Genomic DNA, 18,532 nt, shown 5'->3' with positions numbered 1-18,532 from the left:
AACGTTTAATAAAAAAATCATTTTAAAAATAGGATTAAAATCAAAACAACTCTACAGTTTGTTTGTTCTAAATATTTCAATCGCTTGTGGTTCGAACAATTGAAAATGAGCAATAAGTTTATATGTATAAGCTTCTTGAAATTGACGTAACTGACGTGGGTCCCTTTCCATCTTTTGCGCATACAATGAGTAGAAAAAGGACAGTTAGTTATTTCATTATTTCGTGTGCTTTTATAATTTATATTTACGATTCAGTTATATATAAATTAATTACTATAAAACTGTACAAAATAACACTTTTAAATGACAACTATGGTAACACAATATATTTATTTAGTAAAAATATGATACAAAATCCTATTTTCACATTTTACTACAGTAATTTTTACAAGTTATTATTTGTACTGCATATATTGGTACTGCATGATTGACAACCTCGCTGTCACTCGAACAAACGAAGACTATTGCGCGATTGACGCTCTGTATGCGATTTTAACGCCCTACAGGTGCGGACACTTTTTAGCGCGAACCCGCCGTCCATTTATTGGTAGGTCAATGATGTCGATCGTCTGTTTATTACACATTTACGTGATTTCATTTGATCATACGCGTTCCTCGACGAAAATTTTGATGCCCTTCGTTTGCGCTTACACGATGATCGACACATATCATCAAAATATACGAGCAAATCTGTAGGCACCTTAAGGTGTTTCAGTTGCAAACCGTAGCAGTATAATTTCAATAACAATCATAATGTTACCTATTGTCAGTTAAACGTGCACAGCAGCGTCTGCAACGAGACTATTCAATACTTTAAATTCGACAAGCCATTTAATAGTGTTGCCCAAAAAAAGTGTTCTCCGCCTAAATAAAACTTACAACTAGCCAAGCTAGTTATACATACATATAATTTTAAGGTAATTAACTTGATCTTTATACTTAATGTGTTTTCATATTATGTACTATTTGTGTTTAGCCTATATTAATTGACAAACTCACATTCTATTCGGAGACCATATTAAGTACTTAATTTTGAAAATGTTTCTAGTATATAAAAATTATCTTCATTATTGAATAATGACGTGTAATTTAATGAATGAGATATATGGTTAACAATATCACTGTAAGACTGCATTTTTGAAGGTTCCAAGGACATTTTTATGATATATACATTTGCTGCCGACAAACGCAGCACGTAGCTCTAATTTCAAGCATGTTAGTTATTACTTGTACCTGTGATAATAAAGTACAGATTTGAAGGCTGGGGAACAATGTAGCTCAAATTACGCTGCTAAATCTACGCACATGCAATTAAGTTCGGTCGGTACAAATAACTCCCAGCAGTGCTAGCATCACCTGGCGCGACTTGCGCGAGAGCGACATGAGGCGCGGCATCTCTATGCATGAACAACAGTATCTCGCGCTTAATGTCGCCCTCACGCAAGTTGCGCCCTCTTGTGCTAAACCTATAGTGTGTACTGTAGTTTTTTTCTTGTCATGCGTCATAGCACGTGCGTAATAAAGTGGTAAAATTAACGCTACGTTTCACCCTGGCCTAATAGTGTAATGACCAGTATTACTAGTAAAGACGACGGTAAATGTTCACATTCCTTGTATTTATCCAATTTATAGTTATTTGTCGTTATACATTTTCATTTGTCGACACAAACGACTACGGGATGCGGCAATTTTCTGTGCATGCTTGCCTCATGCAGCACCATTTTTGTTTATGTAGGTACACGAAACTTTTGTGGGTACGGGAGATGTTACAGCTAATTGTGTCAGCTATTTTACCTTTTTGTCTTTGTTATCAATTAATTGAAAATGAGAAAGTGAGCGTGATATAGCTAGGGTTTCAATCATACTGTTATTTTTTAAGTTACGCCTAGTGTAAACTCTATTCTGTTTGTGACGTGAAGTCTGTTTATACAGACAATACAACACTTTCTTTTTTGCAAGTTATTATTGTAACATGTGGTTACCTATTATTTAATTTCACTCTTGTGTATTTTCTGAATTGCAATTCATGTGACTAGGTACTGTTGTTAACCCGAAGATAACAAAATAGAAATAAATAGAAGTAAATAAAACAAGTAAAGGGCTAATAGGAAAGAAATCGTTACCCGCAACGTGCTTTTTTTTTTAGTTTTTTCTTTTTATTTTCCTCTGGGATCTCAAAACACTAGCTACACCACCACGATAAGTGTAATATTAATTAATATTGTATTATAATAACCAAGCAAGTTTTATTTTATTTATTATTGTTCAACTTTATGTAATATGATGTGCCTAATTGTCCTGTTTTGGTGACTTGCTCCTCATTTGAAATGTTTGTAAAAGTGCTCAATTTGAGATAGTGGTGTTTTTACGTTTATTGTTTACATGCCAGGTAGATTACTAATTGTAAATAAATACGACTTATTGTTGCTCAAAGTATAATGAACATTTTAATAAGGGCTCGTCTTCAATCGTTATCTTGCAAGATAAACATTGTTATTTATTTTATTGATTTGCAAACACTTTTGAGGATTTTCTTAAGTGGTACGTACAATAAATTAATGTTTACTTGTAATAAAAATTATACATATATTACATACTTTCATAATAATATGGTGATTTATTTCTTGATGTAGTATTGTGAAGGGACAAAGGGCATTTTTGCAACTACACAAGGAATGTCTTTTCCCCTAATGTTCACTAATAAACCGGTTCCCACTTTTTTCAGCGATTCAATAACGTAGCCCATGGCGACGTTGCCACCCAATGAAGGACTCGGACACCCGCTTGTCACCTGTCCTATTTCATCTGAACCATTAGCACTTTTAATGACTGCTCCTTTACGTGCCGGAGCTCCTTCACTTCTAATTCCAACTCTCCTTTTACTAACTCCCTCTTTTATTTGCTGCAAAATTAGATGAGCGCCCGGAAAATTTCCTTCGCTCCTCCTTCGTTTTGCTATCAACCAAGTTAAATTCGCTTCTACAGGAGTAACGCTCTCATCAATATCGTTGCCATAAAGGCACAGTCCTGCTTCTAAACGAAGTGAATCCCTTGCACCTAGGCCGGCCAGTTTCACATCACTCGACTGAAGCAAAGCCTCTGTTACTTGATCAGCTTTTTCAGCCGGGATAGATATTTCGACGCCATCCTCCCCCGTGTAGCCGCAACGGGTTACGCGACATTTCACTGAGGCGAGGGTTCCCTCTCGTGATGTCATAAAAGTCAAGTCCGCCAATGGAATATCGATCAATTTTTGCAGGATCGTCACAGCTTTCGGCCCTTGCAACGCAATAAGTGCCCTTTCACTAACGTCCCAAAATTCTACATGAACATCTTTACCTTCTTTCTTGAAATTCGTTGATGTTGTTTCCATGTGCTCCTTATCAACATCAAGCCGCCCCGCGTTCGATACCACGTACAGAGTGTCATTATTGACCTTTGTTACTATCAAGTCGTCGATGATTCCTCCTTTATCGTTTAAGAATACCGTTAATGAACTACTTCCATCAGCCATTCCCTTCAGATCCACTGGGCAGATCGACTCTAACCAAGCCACAGCATCTTTACCGCGAACGTTTGTTTGTAGCATGTGTGAAACGTCGAATATAGACGCATTTTGTCTGGTGAATAGGTGCGACGCTGACACGCTCATGTCAGAGTACTGCACTGGCAACAGGAACCCAGCAAAGTCCACCAGTTTACCTCCATACTTCAAGTGCAAATCATATAAGGGGGTTTTCCTCGGTTGTATGCCGGTTCCGCTGTGCGAACGTACTTGTATTATTTTAGGTACAACTACACTTGTTCGTAACAATTTAGTGTTGGTTAAAAAAAACCTGTTTAAAACGATCGAGCGCATTTTAAATGAAAATAGTTTGAACCACACTGTAGGCCTGTCAAAATAACTGTGGGTGAGCGCTATCGCTATGAAAGGTTGCGGGTCAAACAGTAGTTGCTCGCGATAAGGTAACGATGCCATATCGTAAGTAAATACATCATCTCTACAATGTAATCAAATATACTAATTAAATAGATAGGTTTAAGGGAAAGGGAAGATTTTATCGTCCTGCTACAGCGAATTATATTCAGCTATACAATATTACTATATAGGATGTCCCAGACCAAGCAGTCAAAAAAAATGTCGAATAGGTCATATTAACTGTTCAGTAACAGGTGTAAATTGGGCGATCCTTAGTAGTACAGAAATTATCGTAGCATTTTTAGAATATCTATGAAATTTCAGGTTTTTAATGGATTTTATGACATTGTGAAGACACTATCCAATTCGGCCTGAAAAATCTTAAATAGTGAAGGATCAGAATAAGATCGTTAAATGCCGTAAGACTCTTTACGTATGATTTGTTTGTTCATTTATTTCTTAAGTCTTGTATTAGGACCAACTCTATGAAAAAAAAATGTACTGGGAGGTTTGTGCACAATAATGTTATTAACTACCTTGAAATTATTCACAATAAACCTGGAAAAAAATTCAGAATTCTAGTTTTAAGCCAAAATGGTTTTCAGCCCATTGGTCCTCTCAAGACCTAAATAATTTAGAAGAAAAACTAAGTAATTTGTAAAAATTATTCTATTAAAGAAAATGAAATTTCATAAATATTCTAGAAATGGCCATAATTTTAATACAAATGATAGCCCAATTTTGTAGGTACTTAATACTGTACAGGTAATATGACCTACTTTTTTGGACCACATGGTCTGGGACACCTGAGTAACTCATGTATTGAATATTAGAAATTGGAAATGATGTGTAATGCTGTGCAGAATATTACCAATTTTAATTTATAGTAACATAGTTTTTCTAGCTTTCAAATTAAAGGTTTTTAAAATTTTAAGTTTGGGGAGAGAGAAATAAAACAAAATATACAATGAACTTTTATCTAACTTTCGCAACAATCTTTTATTATTTCAGTATACTCTTCATGTGTTAACATTTTATTTTTAGTGTTGTCTGCAATCTTAATGCTAGAAAGGACAATAGCTATAAAACCATTTGAATCTGGATAACTTTTCAATAAGCAAGGGCTTTTCACAAGCTCCTCATTTATTTCCACCAATGTTCCTGACATGCAGCAGAGAATGTCAAAACTAGTGCCATCCTTGTACTCAACTTTACCAATGACTGAGTTCGGTATCAAATGCTGGCCTCCTTTTTTACCTTTACCCTTTACACTGTTAGCCAGTCTGTTTAGTTTACCTACACAGAAATTGATTTTGTACTCTTCATCTTTCTTAAAAAAGAAATGGCTCGGAGCTAGACTGAGCAAAGCAATTCGGTTAGAATGGAACAAGATCATAACATCATTGTTTTTGATGCCATTTACATTTAGTACATATCGTTTACTGAAATAGCGCTCTGTGAATGATTTTATGTTATTCAAATCTGGTATGGAGTCTAATATGGGGAACTTTAGGCCTCCGTTGGTTCGCGCGTCACTTTCCATTACTGCGCTGCTTGCTCTTGTGCTAATATTCTATTGCGAATTTCAGCGTGGCGCCGGCGCGACTCGTCCAAGTTTGCTTTCTGACGACGAAGACGTTCCTGTTTTAGACACTTTCGCATGTCTCTATCGTAGTCATTGCAATAGCCCATAAATTTTCTGAACGGATGCTGCAATGCAAAAAGTAAGGTTATGTTTTGCTATTACAGTAAATAATCATCATATTGCCTAATTTGTGAATATTTCCAAAAAATGTGTACGTAAAGCTAATAACAATGAACAAGTATGGTTATGCAACACATGGATTTACCTCTGTGTGACAATCCATTAACTTTCTTATCAAAACATTACATTCATCTGTGTGTAAATGCGGCGACAAGTCGGTATGCATTACTTAAAACTTATTTCGCTGGGAATTAAAGAGGTATACCTTTGTTATAATCTTATAATTAATTAACACATGTAAGCTCAAAAAACAAACGAAAATATTCGACACAATTCAGAAAGAAATGTCAAACCTTGTATTAATTAACGGTCTGTGCATCAAATGACCAAAGAGTTAACTAAACTTTTTTTTTATTAATAATTTTGGCTTGGATACAAGTTTTTTGAGCCATGTCTTCGTTTAATTATGTTTCTGTAAATATGACCGCCACAAAGGGGATAGGCAATTTGAGGCGGTATGCTTGGATTGGCTCGGGATTCCTTAGAACGGGCCGATACGGGTATTTTAGTTCGAGATTCGTATAATTTCGCGTTTTAATCTTCGATTAAGGCATAATAGCACTATCCTATTCCACTTTAAACTAGATTTCACAAAATAATTGAAAGTCAAAATAAAAACGACTCTTTTCCCTCCAAAACGCCCAGAGCGAATTCAGTAAACTAATTAATTTATTGATGGCCATGGAAACAAAATCCTTCAGCCGAAAACATAAACGTTTAATTATATTTCTGTAAATATGGTCGCCACAAAGAGGATAGGCAATTTGAGGCGGCGTGCTTGGGTTGACTCGGGATTCCTTAGAACGGGCCGATACGAGTATTTTAGTTCTAGATTCGTATAATTTCGCGTTTTAATCTTCGATTAAGGCACAATAGCACTATCCTATTCCACCTTAAACTAGATTTCACAAAATAATTGAAAGTCAAAATAAAAACGACACTTTTCTCTCTCCTGGTTCCAGAGCGAATCCAGTCCATCCCTAACACAGACTACTTAGTGAACTACGTTATCCCTAACTACACGATCAGTGTTGCCAGGGCTCTTGGGTTGAAAATTACATTAAAAGCATTATACTCGTTAAGTTCTCGATGTTGAAAATTTACATTTTTGCTGCAAAGATTACATATTGTAACAAGTTCGTTATTTTAATTAAATATTCTAACGTTAAAAGATTCTCCTAAATCTTAAACATAAAATGTATTTAATCTTAGGCTCAAGGAATTCAAGCTATAACAAGTAACAATTAATTGATTTCATTTCATTTACGCCATCTCTGAGTAAAGTAATTCATTGTCGATATTCTTTTATTGTCTATATTTTTACTACACTAGATGTCGCGACGAGTACCAAATTATTTATGATTGTAATAATAATGACTAATTTGTTTTACACATATTTATTAAAGCTACTCTAATTTCTACTAATAACAAAATAATTAACTAGTTGACGCTTAATGCACAGAGTTTTTTGAATAGATTCTCTTGGTTTGCTTAGAATTAGCGCCATCTACCCATTATTAGGAAGCGTTAATTTGTAACACACAATGCTATTTCTTGACATGCATTTATTTATCAAAGTTCATAAAATAATTGTAGCTCATGATCAATATTTGAATAATATATTACAAGAAAAAAACTGACACCTCATATTTCACATTAAATAGGAATTTTTTTTTTTTTATTTAAGTTTTTGTGTTGTGTATGTTTAATATGTGTATTATTATTGATTTCCTGTTACCCGAAAGTTGAGTAGTAAAGATTGCTATCTAGCAATGAGGTCGCCTATTGTACATTTCTTTTTAATTTTTTTTAGTAATATGTGTTTGTCTCAGTGTATTATATGATATTTGTATTGTATTGTATTTATAGTGGTCAGTGCAACGTATTGGACATTAAATTACACGCAGTAGAGTACTGATTAGAAATAATTAATTAGTCGGTTATGTTAAGAATTAACATATTTAGTCTAAATTTGCCATGTATATGTGCTGTCATATCCGCTCACTGCACGATATTAAGAGCATTCGAATTAAGTATTCATTTTTTTCCATCCTGTAAGCTATTCATTATTCGGTTGCTATTACAACTTCCCGAAAAAAAAAACCAATCAGAGTCTTAACTTTTATAGTATTTTTATATTAACATCACCAACTATATATTGGTCTGTGATTATTAAATAATATATTCTAATACGTAGGTATTTACCACGGAAGAAAGAAAAGTATGTGGTCTGTGGTATTTACATATTTTATTGATATAGATCAATCGTGATGGCAGTAACATTAATTCTTCTTGTTCCTTTGATACATTAATTTTTGTAAGTGTTCCTAAATAGCACACATACGCACCTACATATTTTGGCTATGTTGACATGGCTCCGCACTAGGGAAACCCTGTGTTGCAGTTGCTATGGACACACACATGGACAACCACAAATGACACCCAAATTCACGAGAGAAATAAATGTAGGCCATATAAATATTTCTCCCGGCCCGGGAATCGAACCTGGTACCTCTGCTTGGCAGCCATGGTAACCTTTCGGCCGCGGAGGCAGTTAATAAGGATAATACCCGCATCTCGACGCGTAATCTGCAGACCAGGTTAGGCAAGCGTATATTATATTAAGCAAGTTTATAGGCTTGTGAGTCATAATATAATGATGATAAACGAAACCTCACTTTTTTAAATCCCTAAAGTAATATAGCTTCATGTAATATAGCTTAATATAATGTTAAAAAGTCGAATAAACAAAAGATGTTTTTTTAATTATGAGTTAAATGAGCTTCGACATTATTTTATTGCATATTATTTCTCAGCTTTACTTGTTTTTCAAAAAGCTTTATGGGTATTAAACGCAACACAAACACCTACTCGATACGCTACACAGAGGCAAATATTTATTTATACATAGACTTTTGGATGTTTGCCCATTTCTCGAGCTTGACGACATTCAGGGACATGCAGTCTTCTAATACTTCAAATAAAATGCCATTTATTTTTATATTTTATTTTTACTTAAATAGTCACATTGTGTCTCATTACAATAAATCTAAGTAACAAAGAATAATCAAGGCAGAGACCGCAAAATATGGGATTAGCCCTATTGTTGTAGGAACTCACCTCAATAAATTAATAAATACATATATAACAACACCTTTACTAACAAACTTTAACATAATGACTAGATTAATTTACTCCCCTTTTGAGACTTGTATAAAAAGACAGTGTTAATTAGGACATTGGAAGTTGTCTTGCGTATTACCGTTCTACCTTCACTAATAAACGCACCAAGAAAATCACAATAATTATCATTCGACACATCATTCACCTCAAAACAGGAACAAGCGAATATTTAAGCAAAATAACATTTAAAAAATAAATACAGAAATGCGATGTAACAAAAATAAAAAAAAAACAATGTTCCGACGCCCGATTATAAAGAAATGCAAAATGTGCCCAACATAATAGTGTCCAATCCAATTGGCTAAAATAAAAAAGCGGGTGTTAAGTACGGCGCGGGGTTCGTTCGATCGGAGGGGCATCAACTTTTGGGCATGCCCTGGGGCGTGGCGGTCTCCACCATCTTCTTGTACTTTCCGACGAGCTCAGGTAGATCGTAAGCGATTGCCACGTCGAGTCGCGTGATGGGACATCCGCGGAAATAGGTACACGTGGCAGACAATTGTTGGAACTCGTACAAAGAGTTTAATCTGAAGAAATCTCGGTACGTCTCGGGATCGGGCAGATCGTACCTACACAAATAGAAACAAGCAACTTGGTCATAAAATTCTCAATAGACACACGTTTGGAAATCAGCTGGCGAACTTTCACTGCGTATCAGTTTAAACATTCGCTTATGAACAAATCGATGCCTTACTTTTTCGCACTGGTATCTTACAAAGAGTAATTATTCAGGACATGGCAAAAATGTCTATTTATTTTAAATTTCTTATCAAGGGTGTTAATTTGGATGCATTACTTTAAGAATAGGAAAAAGCCAGTCTGAATATGAGGGAAATGTGATGTGAAATCACCCCGCAAAATTTGTATATACAATCCATTTTTTGCACTTCAGTGACTTTGTGTTTTAAGATACGAGTTTGATAAGTAACGCGACTAAATGGTAAAGTTACGCTCTGAAGAAATCATAAATTATTTCATAGAAAAAGTTGTGTGCTGACCTGGAGATGTTGGTAAGTGTGCTGAGCCCCTCGTAGATATGGTAATTCTGAGGATTTTCGATGATAGCATCGGCGATAATCTTCTTGTTGCCAAATATGGTTTTGTGGTTGTAGTATGTGGTAAGATAACAATCAACCATCTTTGCGTGATTTCTCACTCGAACCTGTAAAACAAACAAAGAAAAATGAAAAATATACGTGATAATTACAGGTTGAACACTTCTGAATACATATTTTAATATTCTCAATTACTCGTTGAATCTTCCGCTGTAATCATATACATAGAATATAAGTGACAGGCGGGTCAAATTTAACGAAAATGGAGTCGATCGACGATGACGTTACTGAAACCTTTGCAATTATCATTTGGTCGTAATTAGCGCACCAAAATCATAACTCACAACAAACAACAACAAAGTGCCTTCTAGTTTATCGAAAGTGTTAAAACTTACCGCGAATCTTCTTGCGCTCGCAATCTTATTCTCGATGCGCTTGTCTATGGCCTGTCGCAGGTCGCGCAGCAGTTCACGCTCCTGAGCCTGCAGTAGGCGTACCGGCGCACCAGGCTCGTACGGCATCGACCACAGCGACACCGTGTACATCACCGGCGGCTGCGCCGAGCTCATCAGCGGCGAGATGTTCCAGATCAGCGCGCTTTGCACACGCATCAGCTCCTCCGGCTTCACTGTGTCTGCCTTGTTTAACACAATGCGTGTCTGCAACACCGTACATGGCATTGCTTAGTTACCTCAATTTGTCCAATAATAAATAGGTACTACTACAATATGAATACTTATACTGTGCACACAGGAACGTTACATTTAAACAATACACAAGGTAACAATTTAATGACTCATTTTAACCGCTCCTTACTTACGATGAACTTTTAAACTATATTTATCTAAAACGTTTGGTCCCGACCTGAGATTCCCTGCCTTTGAGTTGGTCGAGGATTGCTTCCGTCTCGGGGCCAACGTCGAGTTTTGACGGGTCGTACACGAGGAAGATGATATCGGCACGATCGATGAACCACTGGCATGCGTCGTTAAAGGGAAATACACGTGACACTTGCTTTCTCACTTCCAGTATTCCAGGGATTTCTACAATGTTCACCTGCGATACCAAAATACATTCATTATGGAAGCGATATTGGGATATCTACGTACCTCCTTGTCGGCAAGTATAAAATGCTTTCCAAGGTGAAAGCCCTCTATATTTTTCTTAATCTTTAGATTTAAGTTTCGAAATCAGATTAACTGTAAAAAACATGCTCATTTAAAACATATAAAATTTTAAACCTTCGAACCTTTCCATTTTCTAGAAAGAAAAACACATATTAATATTATTTTCTACCTTTTCTAATAGTTTGCTGGGATACTTTAGGCCCCTAAGACGCTCCTCTAACCCCTGCCCGAACTTTTGTAGTCCTGAGAACGTCCAATCCGCAGCCATTTGTGTTCCATCTAAAACCTCGGGGTCTTTTCCGTGCATCAAGATATTGAAATACGCAGGGGATGGCTCGGCGCCTACAGAAAAATAATCAGTTGATTTACAGTATTCTTAACTTAACTCTTAGAATCATTAACTCAACTTAATTTTTTTCTTACCAGTTCTCAGAGCCCATTTTGTAAACTCAAGCCCTGTTAAATAGTTCACTATACTGGACTTTCCACCGCTCCACGGTCCCATAAAAAGTACTAACGGCTTGGAGAATATTTCTGGATCACCGAAGTGCCTGTTACTCAAGTCTCTGTATTTGTAAAGAACTTCCAAAGGTTTAATAGAATTTTCATAGAGTCTTTTCAAGTCTCTCAATACAATATCTGCTGATCTCTCTATAGTAATCTCTGCTTCGCTAGCTTCTTCATCTAGTCTCAAGATTTGGTTGATGTGGTCACGAGATCTTAGGTTTTCAGGAATTTCACCGATCTGTAACAAATAGAATGTAATGTTGTACTTTATTTATTAAATTTAAATACTTTAAGGGTTTTTGTATAATACTTTTATATAAATTTATTTATTTATTTTAAACTTACAAATAACAAGTCTTCCTCGGGTGTTCCTTCATCTTCTTCAGTTTCGCCTCCTTCTTCAGTTTCATCTCCTTCAGAATCGCCTCCTTCAGATTTTGCTCCTTCTTCATCAGCGTTTTCAGATTCCTCTTTACTCTCGTCAGCTTCTTCCTTTGTGGCTTCTTCCGACTCCTTCTCTGCCCCATCGTCAGCTCCCTCTTCAGCAGATTCGCCTCCAGCCTCTTCTGTGTCGTCTTTTATTTCAGCAGATGCAGCTTTAGCTGTTTCTTCTGTGTCTTCTTTTTCCTCTTCCTTAGACTCGTCCTTTACCTCATCAGTTTCTCCATCATCCTCATTAACAGCCTGTTCGCCCTCCTCTTGAGATTCAGCCTTTTCTTGAGATCCATCGTCGTTCTCCGCATCATCTTCTTTGCTATCCTCTTCAGCTGTTTTAGCAGATTCTTCTTGTGATTTGTCATCATCTTCGGCAGACTGGGCATCGCCGTCACTTCCATCTTCAGACTCTTTGCTCGCATCGTCACCTGCTTCGTCTTCTGACTGTTCGTCTTGTTTGCTGTCATCCTCGTCATCTTCCTTCGATTCATCAGCGCTTTCCTGGGTGGTAGTGTCAGCTTCAGCTTTTTCCGTTTCATCGCCACTCTCTGGATAAATATTTTAAACAATAAAATAAAAATAATATTTTTTTTGTATTTGGTAGTTGCAAATTGTTATGATTGCGACTTTTAATCACAACTGTTTATTTACCTTGTTCAGCTGTTTGTTCATCAGCAGATGCTTCCTCTTTGCTGTCTCCTTCTTCTTTGGTGGTATCCTCATAGTCTACGCTTTTTCCGTCGGCCTGGTCGTCATCATCCTCTTTACTGTCATCGGCCTGCTGCTCTGCACTCTCACCGTCGGTTTCTTCTATTGTTGCGTCATCTTTCGAGTCGTTGTCGTCAGCGCCACTTTCCACGTCTTCTACGGATGCTTGAGATACGTATGGCTCGTCAGCTACTTCTACTGAAGGTGTATCGTCCTCATTACTATTGTCTACATCTGCTGTATCTCCGCCGTCCTCCGCTGAAGTTGCTTCTTTCGTATCGTCATCTACGCTTACTTCACTACTGTCGTTTCTTTCTGCGGAATCTGTAATTAGTGACAATTGAATTTACGTTACAAATATGTGTGGGCATTAGTGAAATGGACCTTGATTTATTATAAAACTACTGATTTAATACTTAGGAAAGCGGGAAATCAATACTCGTACACGGCTGAACTTCGCACAAATTTCTTTGAAGATTAAAAATTTCGACTCATAGCAATCAGACTGCCTTGACGGCCAAACGAATGTCGGTAGAACGTCGTGACCTATAAATAAAACTTTAATTTTAGTCGGCCATGTTACAAGATTTTTTTTGGAGGACAATGATAATGTAACGTTTAAGTTTTGTAAATAACTATATCAACTGTCCTAATTTAGGACTAGCTAGTGTTAACGATCAAAATAAATTTATTCTTCACCTTCATAGCATAGGCACACGAATTCAAAATATTTTCTATGTTGTTTATAATAATCTTGCATCAATCAATCACGTTTTCTTAGATTTTGACCGAGACGTATAGCGCTGATTGAAATGATCCAGATTTCATGTATTCTTGTAAAGTGCATTAAGTAATTTAGTGTGGTGTCTGTTTTATTATAGGCATTCAAAGTCCTTTGGTTTTTGCAAAGGTATGTACCTATCACAAATATTTTTTGAAAGGGAACAAATTTTCTGATATAGTTAATTTAGCTTCCGTTTTATATATTTACATAAATAAAATTACTTACAAAATTAAATATAACGTTTTTATTAACATTCCATGATCACTTTTTGATCATAAACTGTAGTTTATGATCAAATATAACACTAGCATGATGTTATATAATTGTTCCACCTATAATTGTTCATCATAAAGTGACAATTTGAAATTGATTGTTGTGTTTTGTTATTATTTGTTGAGAATCGGCCATATTTGTTTACATGTTTGATCTCTGTTTTAAAAATAGACTTTACTACGATGAACACTCGCCTAAAGATGTCGGCATATATACGTAATCAGGTATCACTGAAGAAAAATTACTATTTGCTTATTTAACTTATGTATTTGCTTATTTAACTTATATGTATTACTTACTGAAGTTCATGCCATTATATTTTGTCTAGTAATTGAAGCATGACTAAAACATCGCGCTGCTCCACATTTCATTGGTCAATACACTAGATATTATCTGTTTATGAAAGTTTATAATAATGATTCATTCACTCGCTAGTGGTTGATTAGTTGAGCGGTGTCTATTATTGAACAGCACAATATATGGGTGACGTCAACTGCCTCGATCTGCCGTAGTTAAAATAGAATCTACAGCAAATATAACTGCAACTAGTGTCAATCCGAACTCGAGTCACTAGGCCGCCCTAACGCACATTTTCACTATACTCTTGCCGCTAAATTCGAGGAAACAGTTTCATTCGATGCTTTTAGTTTGCCGTAAATATTTTACGTGTTTACACATGGGTGTAGGGGTTTAGAAACTATCAGTTTATTTTTTATTCTGCAAGTAGCGTACTATAATATATGTAGCAAGTTTTAGAACGTCGTCGTCGCCAGAAAAATGTCTTTCATGAATAAACTTTGACAATTTTACTGAACAATTAACATTTTTAAGCCAAGACTGATCTGTTATTAACATCAAGTAGGCAATTATTTCGTTCTATAATATTGCTAGGTATTTATTGTAGTTTAACTACTTCATTAATTAATTAAATATAAAGTTTAAACATTGAGGTGATATTAGTTCGATACACTATACCTACTGCGTTATTCAAATCCATAGTTTATACTATGAAGATTCTACAGTCTTCGTACATTCTTGAAATTAACATGAAAGGAACTTAGTACTTTCGCTTAGATTTTAGTCAGCAAATAGTATGGTAATGTTCTATTAAGCCATACATATACATATTGGTCGTCAACGTCCTGCAAAATCTGATGCTTGGATGAGATATCTTTGCACTTTCACAAGTTACATCCAGGGCAATTTCTACGGAAAGGCAAAAATATTCGAAATCTAGACACCTCAGCAAGATGGCCTCCATAAATTAGCAAATCTTCTATCTCAAAAAGTTTTGGGAACTCCAAAGAATGTCACAGTAAGCAATATCTTTTTGTCACAGCCTGATAAAAAAATTACATAACAGGGGATTCAAATTAATCATAATTTGGGATAAAAACCTTGTTATGTACAATGTTTGCCACTCAATTTTTCTATTTCCTTGAGATAGTTGAATAATAATAAGTATGTGTGTATTTTCAGGAAAATCAGTGTACTATATTCAAAACAACGTACCGTGTTCCGCATCTCCTGTTTCGAGCTCTTTCAGAGCTTTCTCGATGTATGGACGGCATTGAGATTCTGAAGGAACGTCGTCGTCAGCTGCAAACAAAAAAAAACATTTTTTATTTTATTTGGGCACTTACCTTAGATATCTTAAAACGCATTCGCAAATAAAATTAAAACTATTTGAAAGTCGCAATAGCCAGCTGTTATTTTCCTTCATTGTAAACAATTTTTTTTTTCACTATTAGTTTTGTGGTAAAGAAATTCATAAAATGCCACTGTCTATCATCATTATATCATGCAGGCATCTTTTCTACGTTATCATGTAGACAATTTGTTCAAAAAACTGCCTTTACCTCCATACGGGTACCGGGTAGCACCATAAGATTTTCGTAAATTTACTGCGAAACCCAAAAAAATCGTGATATGAATTCATAATTGCTTACAGAGCAATTACGCAACTTCACAAATCATCCTCGACATTGTTAGGTATCTATCTATTAAATTCCCTGATTAGTGTTTAAAATTGATGCTTTCTGTTTAAAACTGTTACTGGTATTTTCTTGTACATTAAGTATACTTTTATATTTTTTAAAAGATGATGGATGATTGAAAACACGTTTTACAAATAAAAACACAAGGTCATTAACATTATGAAGCAGTGTTCAATTTTCTTTACTCAAACTTTATATTTTCTAGCAAGTCCCTTGTGTACCTACCTGTTTTAGAATAAATATTTATTTTATGCCTTCTTTGAAGATGTAAGTAGGTAGTCATTGGTATTATTTTCTGTGTTGATTATAATAGATACGGCGCTAAAAACCAGTCCAGTCATGAAAGTGACCTTGTTCCATCGCCTTTCTTCAAGTAGGAATAAACGTCGCCACTAGATTTAACGACGTGTGTTTTATTACGAACTGTGAATGGAGGACGTAATAAATAAGTGGGATTTCTGTATCAGAAGTGTGTTCTGTTTAAACTCTGTAAATGTTTCATAACTATTGCTTGTGTGTTGCGCGTATTGTACACATATTGCATATTCTGATCCTTAAATGAAGGCTCTTAATGGCTTCTCCTTAAATTTAAGCGTTCTTTCAGCACATTATCTTTAGGTTCAGGATATTATAAAATAACAGTGCAGATTCATTTTTTTGTATTATTTATGAACACTGACAAAAATGCGGATGCATACGAATATTAAGAACCTGTTAGACGTCTATAAATACAACAATAAACTAAAATGTTTACAGTGTTGCCTAAACGGTCAGAACTTTCGCCCTAATTTAGATCGTACATACACATATTCGTGCCTAGATACTAATTTCCTTTCGTAACTAAACCAGACCAGAGCTGAAAAAAATATTTTGCGATCTGTTTCTATGCCTCATCTTTATAATGTCGTCACGATCCTATCATTTTTCACAAGATGGCGACGCACAGCGACAAACCCCTGTATTTCTATTTACGTACCTTGGAGAGGTAGGAAGCGATAACGGCTGCGACTCTTGTCTACGTTCACGGCATATTAGCCGCACATGATATACGGTAAATCGTAAGCAATTCGCAAATCTTTACATCTAGGTTAGTGGACCATTTAGTCACAGAGAAGTTCGCCTAAGGCTATCGCCAAAAATAGAGCATATACGCGAGCTTTTTACATAATTTCAGCGCAAGTTACGCCGAAAATAGCTTCAGTGGCAGTGACGCAGAGCGCGAGCGCAGCTGTAGCTCCCACTCGCGTGCGCTACGAATGCGCGCCGTGCGGTGCGGGCCAAAGGCGCTGGACTCAGGACTCACCTCTCGCCGAGATCGCCACCGCCGACACGGCGAACAGTATGCAAAACATAAACCTCCATAACGTTAATTTCTTGGTCCACATTTTGTTAAAGTTCGGCCCGTTAAGTCGGGCTACCAGTCATTTGCACTCACACTCGCGCACCCGATCGGCCGATCTATGAACGTGATAAATCTACATCTACACTGAACAATCGATTCCTAAACCGCGGCTCAACACGACTCGCATACCATAGGAATGCAACCCGAGTTAAAACGACCGCTGTTAAACCGCAGTTACCTAGAGCTGTCTCGCAAAATTGGGGTTAAGAAGACAAGTACAATTCATAAATAATACAATGACGGCTCTATCGTTAACTGCGATATAACAGCGATATTAATTGACTCCGCCGACAGCGGGTAGCTCGCGACACTGCACGCGAAAACGTCGGACGTACTCTATTTCCGGAGACAGCACAGCATCGCTGGTCGGAGGGGTACTGGCGCACGAACAAGGCCCTCCCCGCGCCGAAGCTACACCTAGATACCGCAGCTTTCGGCAATATTCAGCACTGTGCGCGTGCCAAGCGCAGCCCACGGGCGGTGGCGACCCCGGTGTAAGGGGGGAGTATGACCGCGACCGACGAGACGTTCGTTCCTGCACTCTATTCAGCTCGTGTCAATTAACTCATGCCACTACCAATGAATGCACATACGTTCGAAATTAATTATAAATACAGAATAAACAAAGAGATGAAGTGGTACAAAGAAATTGACACGCCTGTTATCAATAAAACATCTTACCTACTCCAGTCCTGGCGTATGCAAGTCGAGTTCGAATTTAAATACAATAGATAAGAATACCACCCCACCAAGTAGGCATTCAATATTGAAGTAGGTATATTACTTACATCGCCACCACACGAATAAAAACTTCGACTAGGTAGTGTGATTCACAAAACGATTGTAGGTACAGATGACACCACATCAAGCTACTCATTGACGGATCTTGTTCCGTTACACTGGATGCGATATTCCATCAATGGTGATATACTGTTGACTGTACTTCTTAAGTATCTTAACCAATATTCAAAAGAAGGAATAGGCATAAAAAAGAATTGAAACTTACACAGGCCCCAGATCTTTACCGTACTTTAGCAGTTCAGCAGTGACAAATGCCAGCTGTCACGGTGGTAAATAGCTTGGCGCGAGTATGCACAGGTACGCGGGCTAAATCGCGTCGATATTTCACACTTATTCTTAGGTACGGACTAAGTAAAAAAGGGTCCCCTAATAAAATTACATTCAACAGTAGGCACATTGTAGTATCTATAACTTACACCGATATTCTTTTGATCCGTACTCTTATGTTTTCTTTGGAAAGCTTAACACGTCCGTAGTAGGAGACTACAGTTAGATGTAGCGACGTCCATGTAGAAAGTGATTTCGAAAAACTACAAGCTTCTCAAACTTTTTAGTGTTTTTTTTTTAGAATACCTT

General features: G+C 36.5%; 4 protein-coding genes across 4 annotated transcripts; all 4 read right to left on the bottom strand.

The window, feature by feature from the left end:
• Positions 1 to 2,291: 2,291 nt before the first annotated feature.
• LOC113239378 (aminomethyltransferase, mitochondrial) lies at positions 2,292 to 3,952 on the bottom strand. The gene has a single exon (XM_026476361.1). It carries the CDS (start codon positions 3,857 to 3,859, stop codon positions 2,618 to 2,620), a length of 1,242 nt encoding a protein of 413 aa, XP_026332146.1. The 5' UTR covers positions 3,860 to 3,952; the 3' UTR covers positions 2,292 to 2,617.
• Positions 3,953 to 4,888: 936 nt separating this feature from the next.
• On the bottom strand, positions 4,889 to 5,489 carry LOC113239484 (FAM206 family protein CG9288). The gene has a single exon (XM_026476514.1). The coding sequence runs from the start codon at positions 5,460 to 5,462 to the stop codon at positions 4,899 to 4,901; it is 564 nt and encodes a 187-aa protein (XP_026332299.1). The 5' UTR covers positions 5,463 to 5,489; the 3' UTR covers positions 4,889 to 4,898.
• LOC113239486 (COX assembly mitochondrial protein 2 homolog) lies at positions 5,426 to 5,932 on the bottom strand. Its single transcript, XM_026476515.1, has 2 exons — positions 5,770 to 5,932; positions 5,426 to 5,629 (listed from the first exon to the last, which is right to left on the bottom strand). Exons 1-2 carry the CDS (start codon positions 5,848 to 5,850, stop codon positions 5,462 to 5,464), a joined length of 249 nt encoding a protein of 82 aa, XP_026332300.1. The 5' UTR covers positions 5,851 to 5,932; the 3' UTR covers positions 5,426 to 5,461.
• A 3,177-nt stretch (positions 5,933 to 9,109) lies between these two features.
• LOC113239461 (sarcalumenin) lies at positions 9,110 to 17,559 on the bottom strand. The gene is made up of 11 exons (XM_026476487.1): positions 17,491 to 17,559; positions 17,057 to 17,211; positions 15,269 to 15,355; positions 12,643 to 13,023; positions 11,902 to 12,539; positions 11,473 to 11,794; positions 11,219 to 11,391; positions 10,787 to 10,978; positions 10,318 to 10,581; positions 9,866 to 10,029; positions 9,110 to 9,436 (listed from the first exon to the last, which is right to left on the bottom strand). The coding sequence occupies exons 2-11, from the start codon at positions 17,136 to 17,138 to the stop codon at positions 9,226 to 9,228; spliced, it is 2,514 nt and encodes an 837-aa protein (XP_026332272.1). The 5' UTR covers positions 17,139 to 17,211; positions 17,491 to 17,559; the 3' UTR covers positions 9,110 to 9,225.
• Positions 17,560 to 18,532: the final 973 nt, after the last annotated feature.

Source organism: Hyposmocoma kahamanoa, unplaced genomic scaffold, assembly GCF_003589595.1.
Source record: "Hyposmocoma kahamanoa isolate Upper Pololo Valley unplaced genomic scaffold, ASM358959v1 99879, whole genome shotgun sequence".
NCBI lineage: Eukaryota > Metazoa > Arthropoda > Insecta > Lepidoptera > Cosmopterigidae > Hyposmocoma > Hyposmocoma kahamanoa.
Note: the sequence above shows the minus strand (reverse complement) of the source record. Positions and strands in the feature narration are given on the sequence as shown.

Bases quoted from the DNA above. Each gene is read 5' to 3' on its own strand.
- LOC113239484 (XM_026476514.1), bottom strand. From the start codon at position 5,462: ATGGAAAGTGACGCGCGAACCAACGGAGGCCTAAAGTTCCCCATATTA.
- LOC113239461 (XM_026476487.1), bottom strand. From the start codon at position 17,138: ATGTGGACCAAGAAATTAACGTTATGGAGGTTTATGTTTTGCATACTG. The intron at 12,540-12,642 runs GTAAATAAACAG...ATATTTATCCAG, and splicing joins TGAACAAACAGCTGAACAAG to AGAGTGGCGATGAAACGGAA. The intron at 10,979-11,218 runs GTAGAAAATAAT...TTGGTATCGCAG, and splicing joins CCAGCAAACTATTAGAAAAG to GTGAACATTGTAGAAATCCC.
- LOC113239486 (XM_026476515.1), bottom strand. From the start codon at position 5,850: ATGCATACCGACTTGTCGCCGCATTTACACACAGATGAATGTAATGTT. The intron at 5,630-5,769 runs GTAAATCCATGT...TTTGCATTGCAG, and splicing joins TAATGGATTGTCACACAGAG to CATCCGTTCAGAAAATTTAT.
- LOC113239378 (XM_026476361.1), bottom strand. From the start codon at position 3,859: ATGCGCTCGATCGTTTTAAACAGGTTTTTTTTAACCAACACTAAATTG.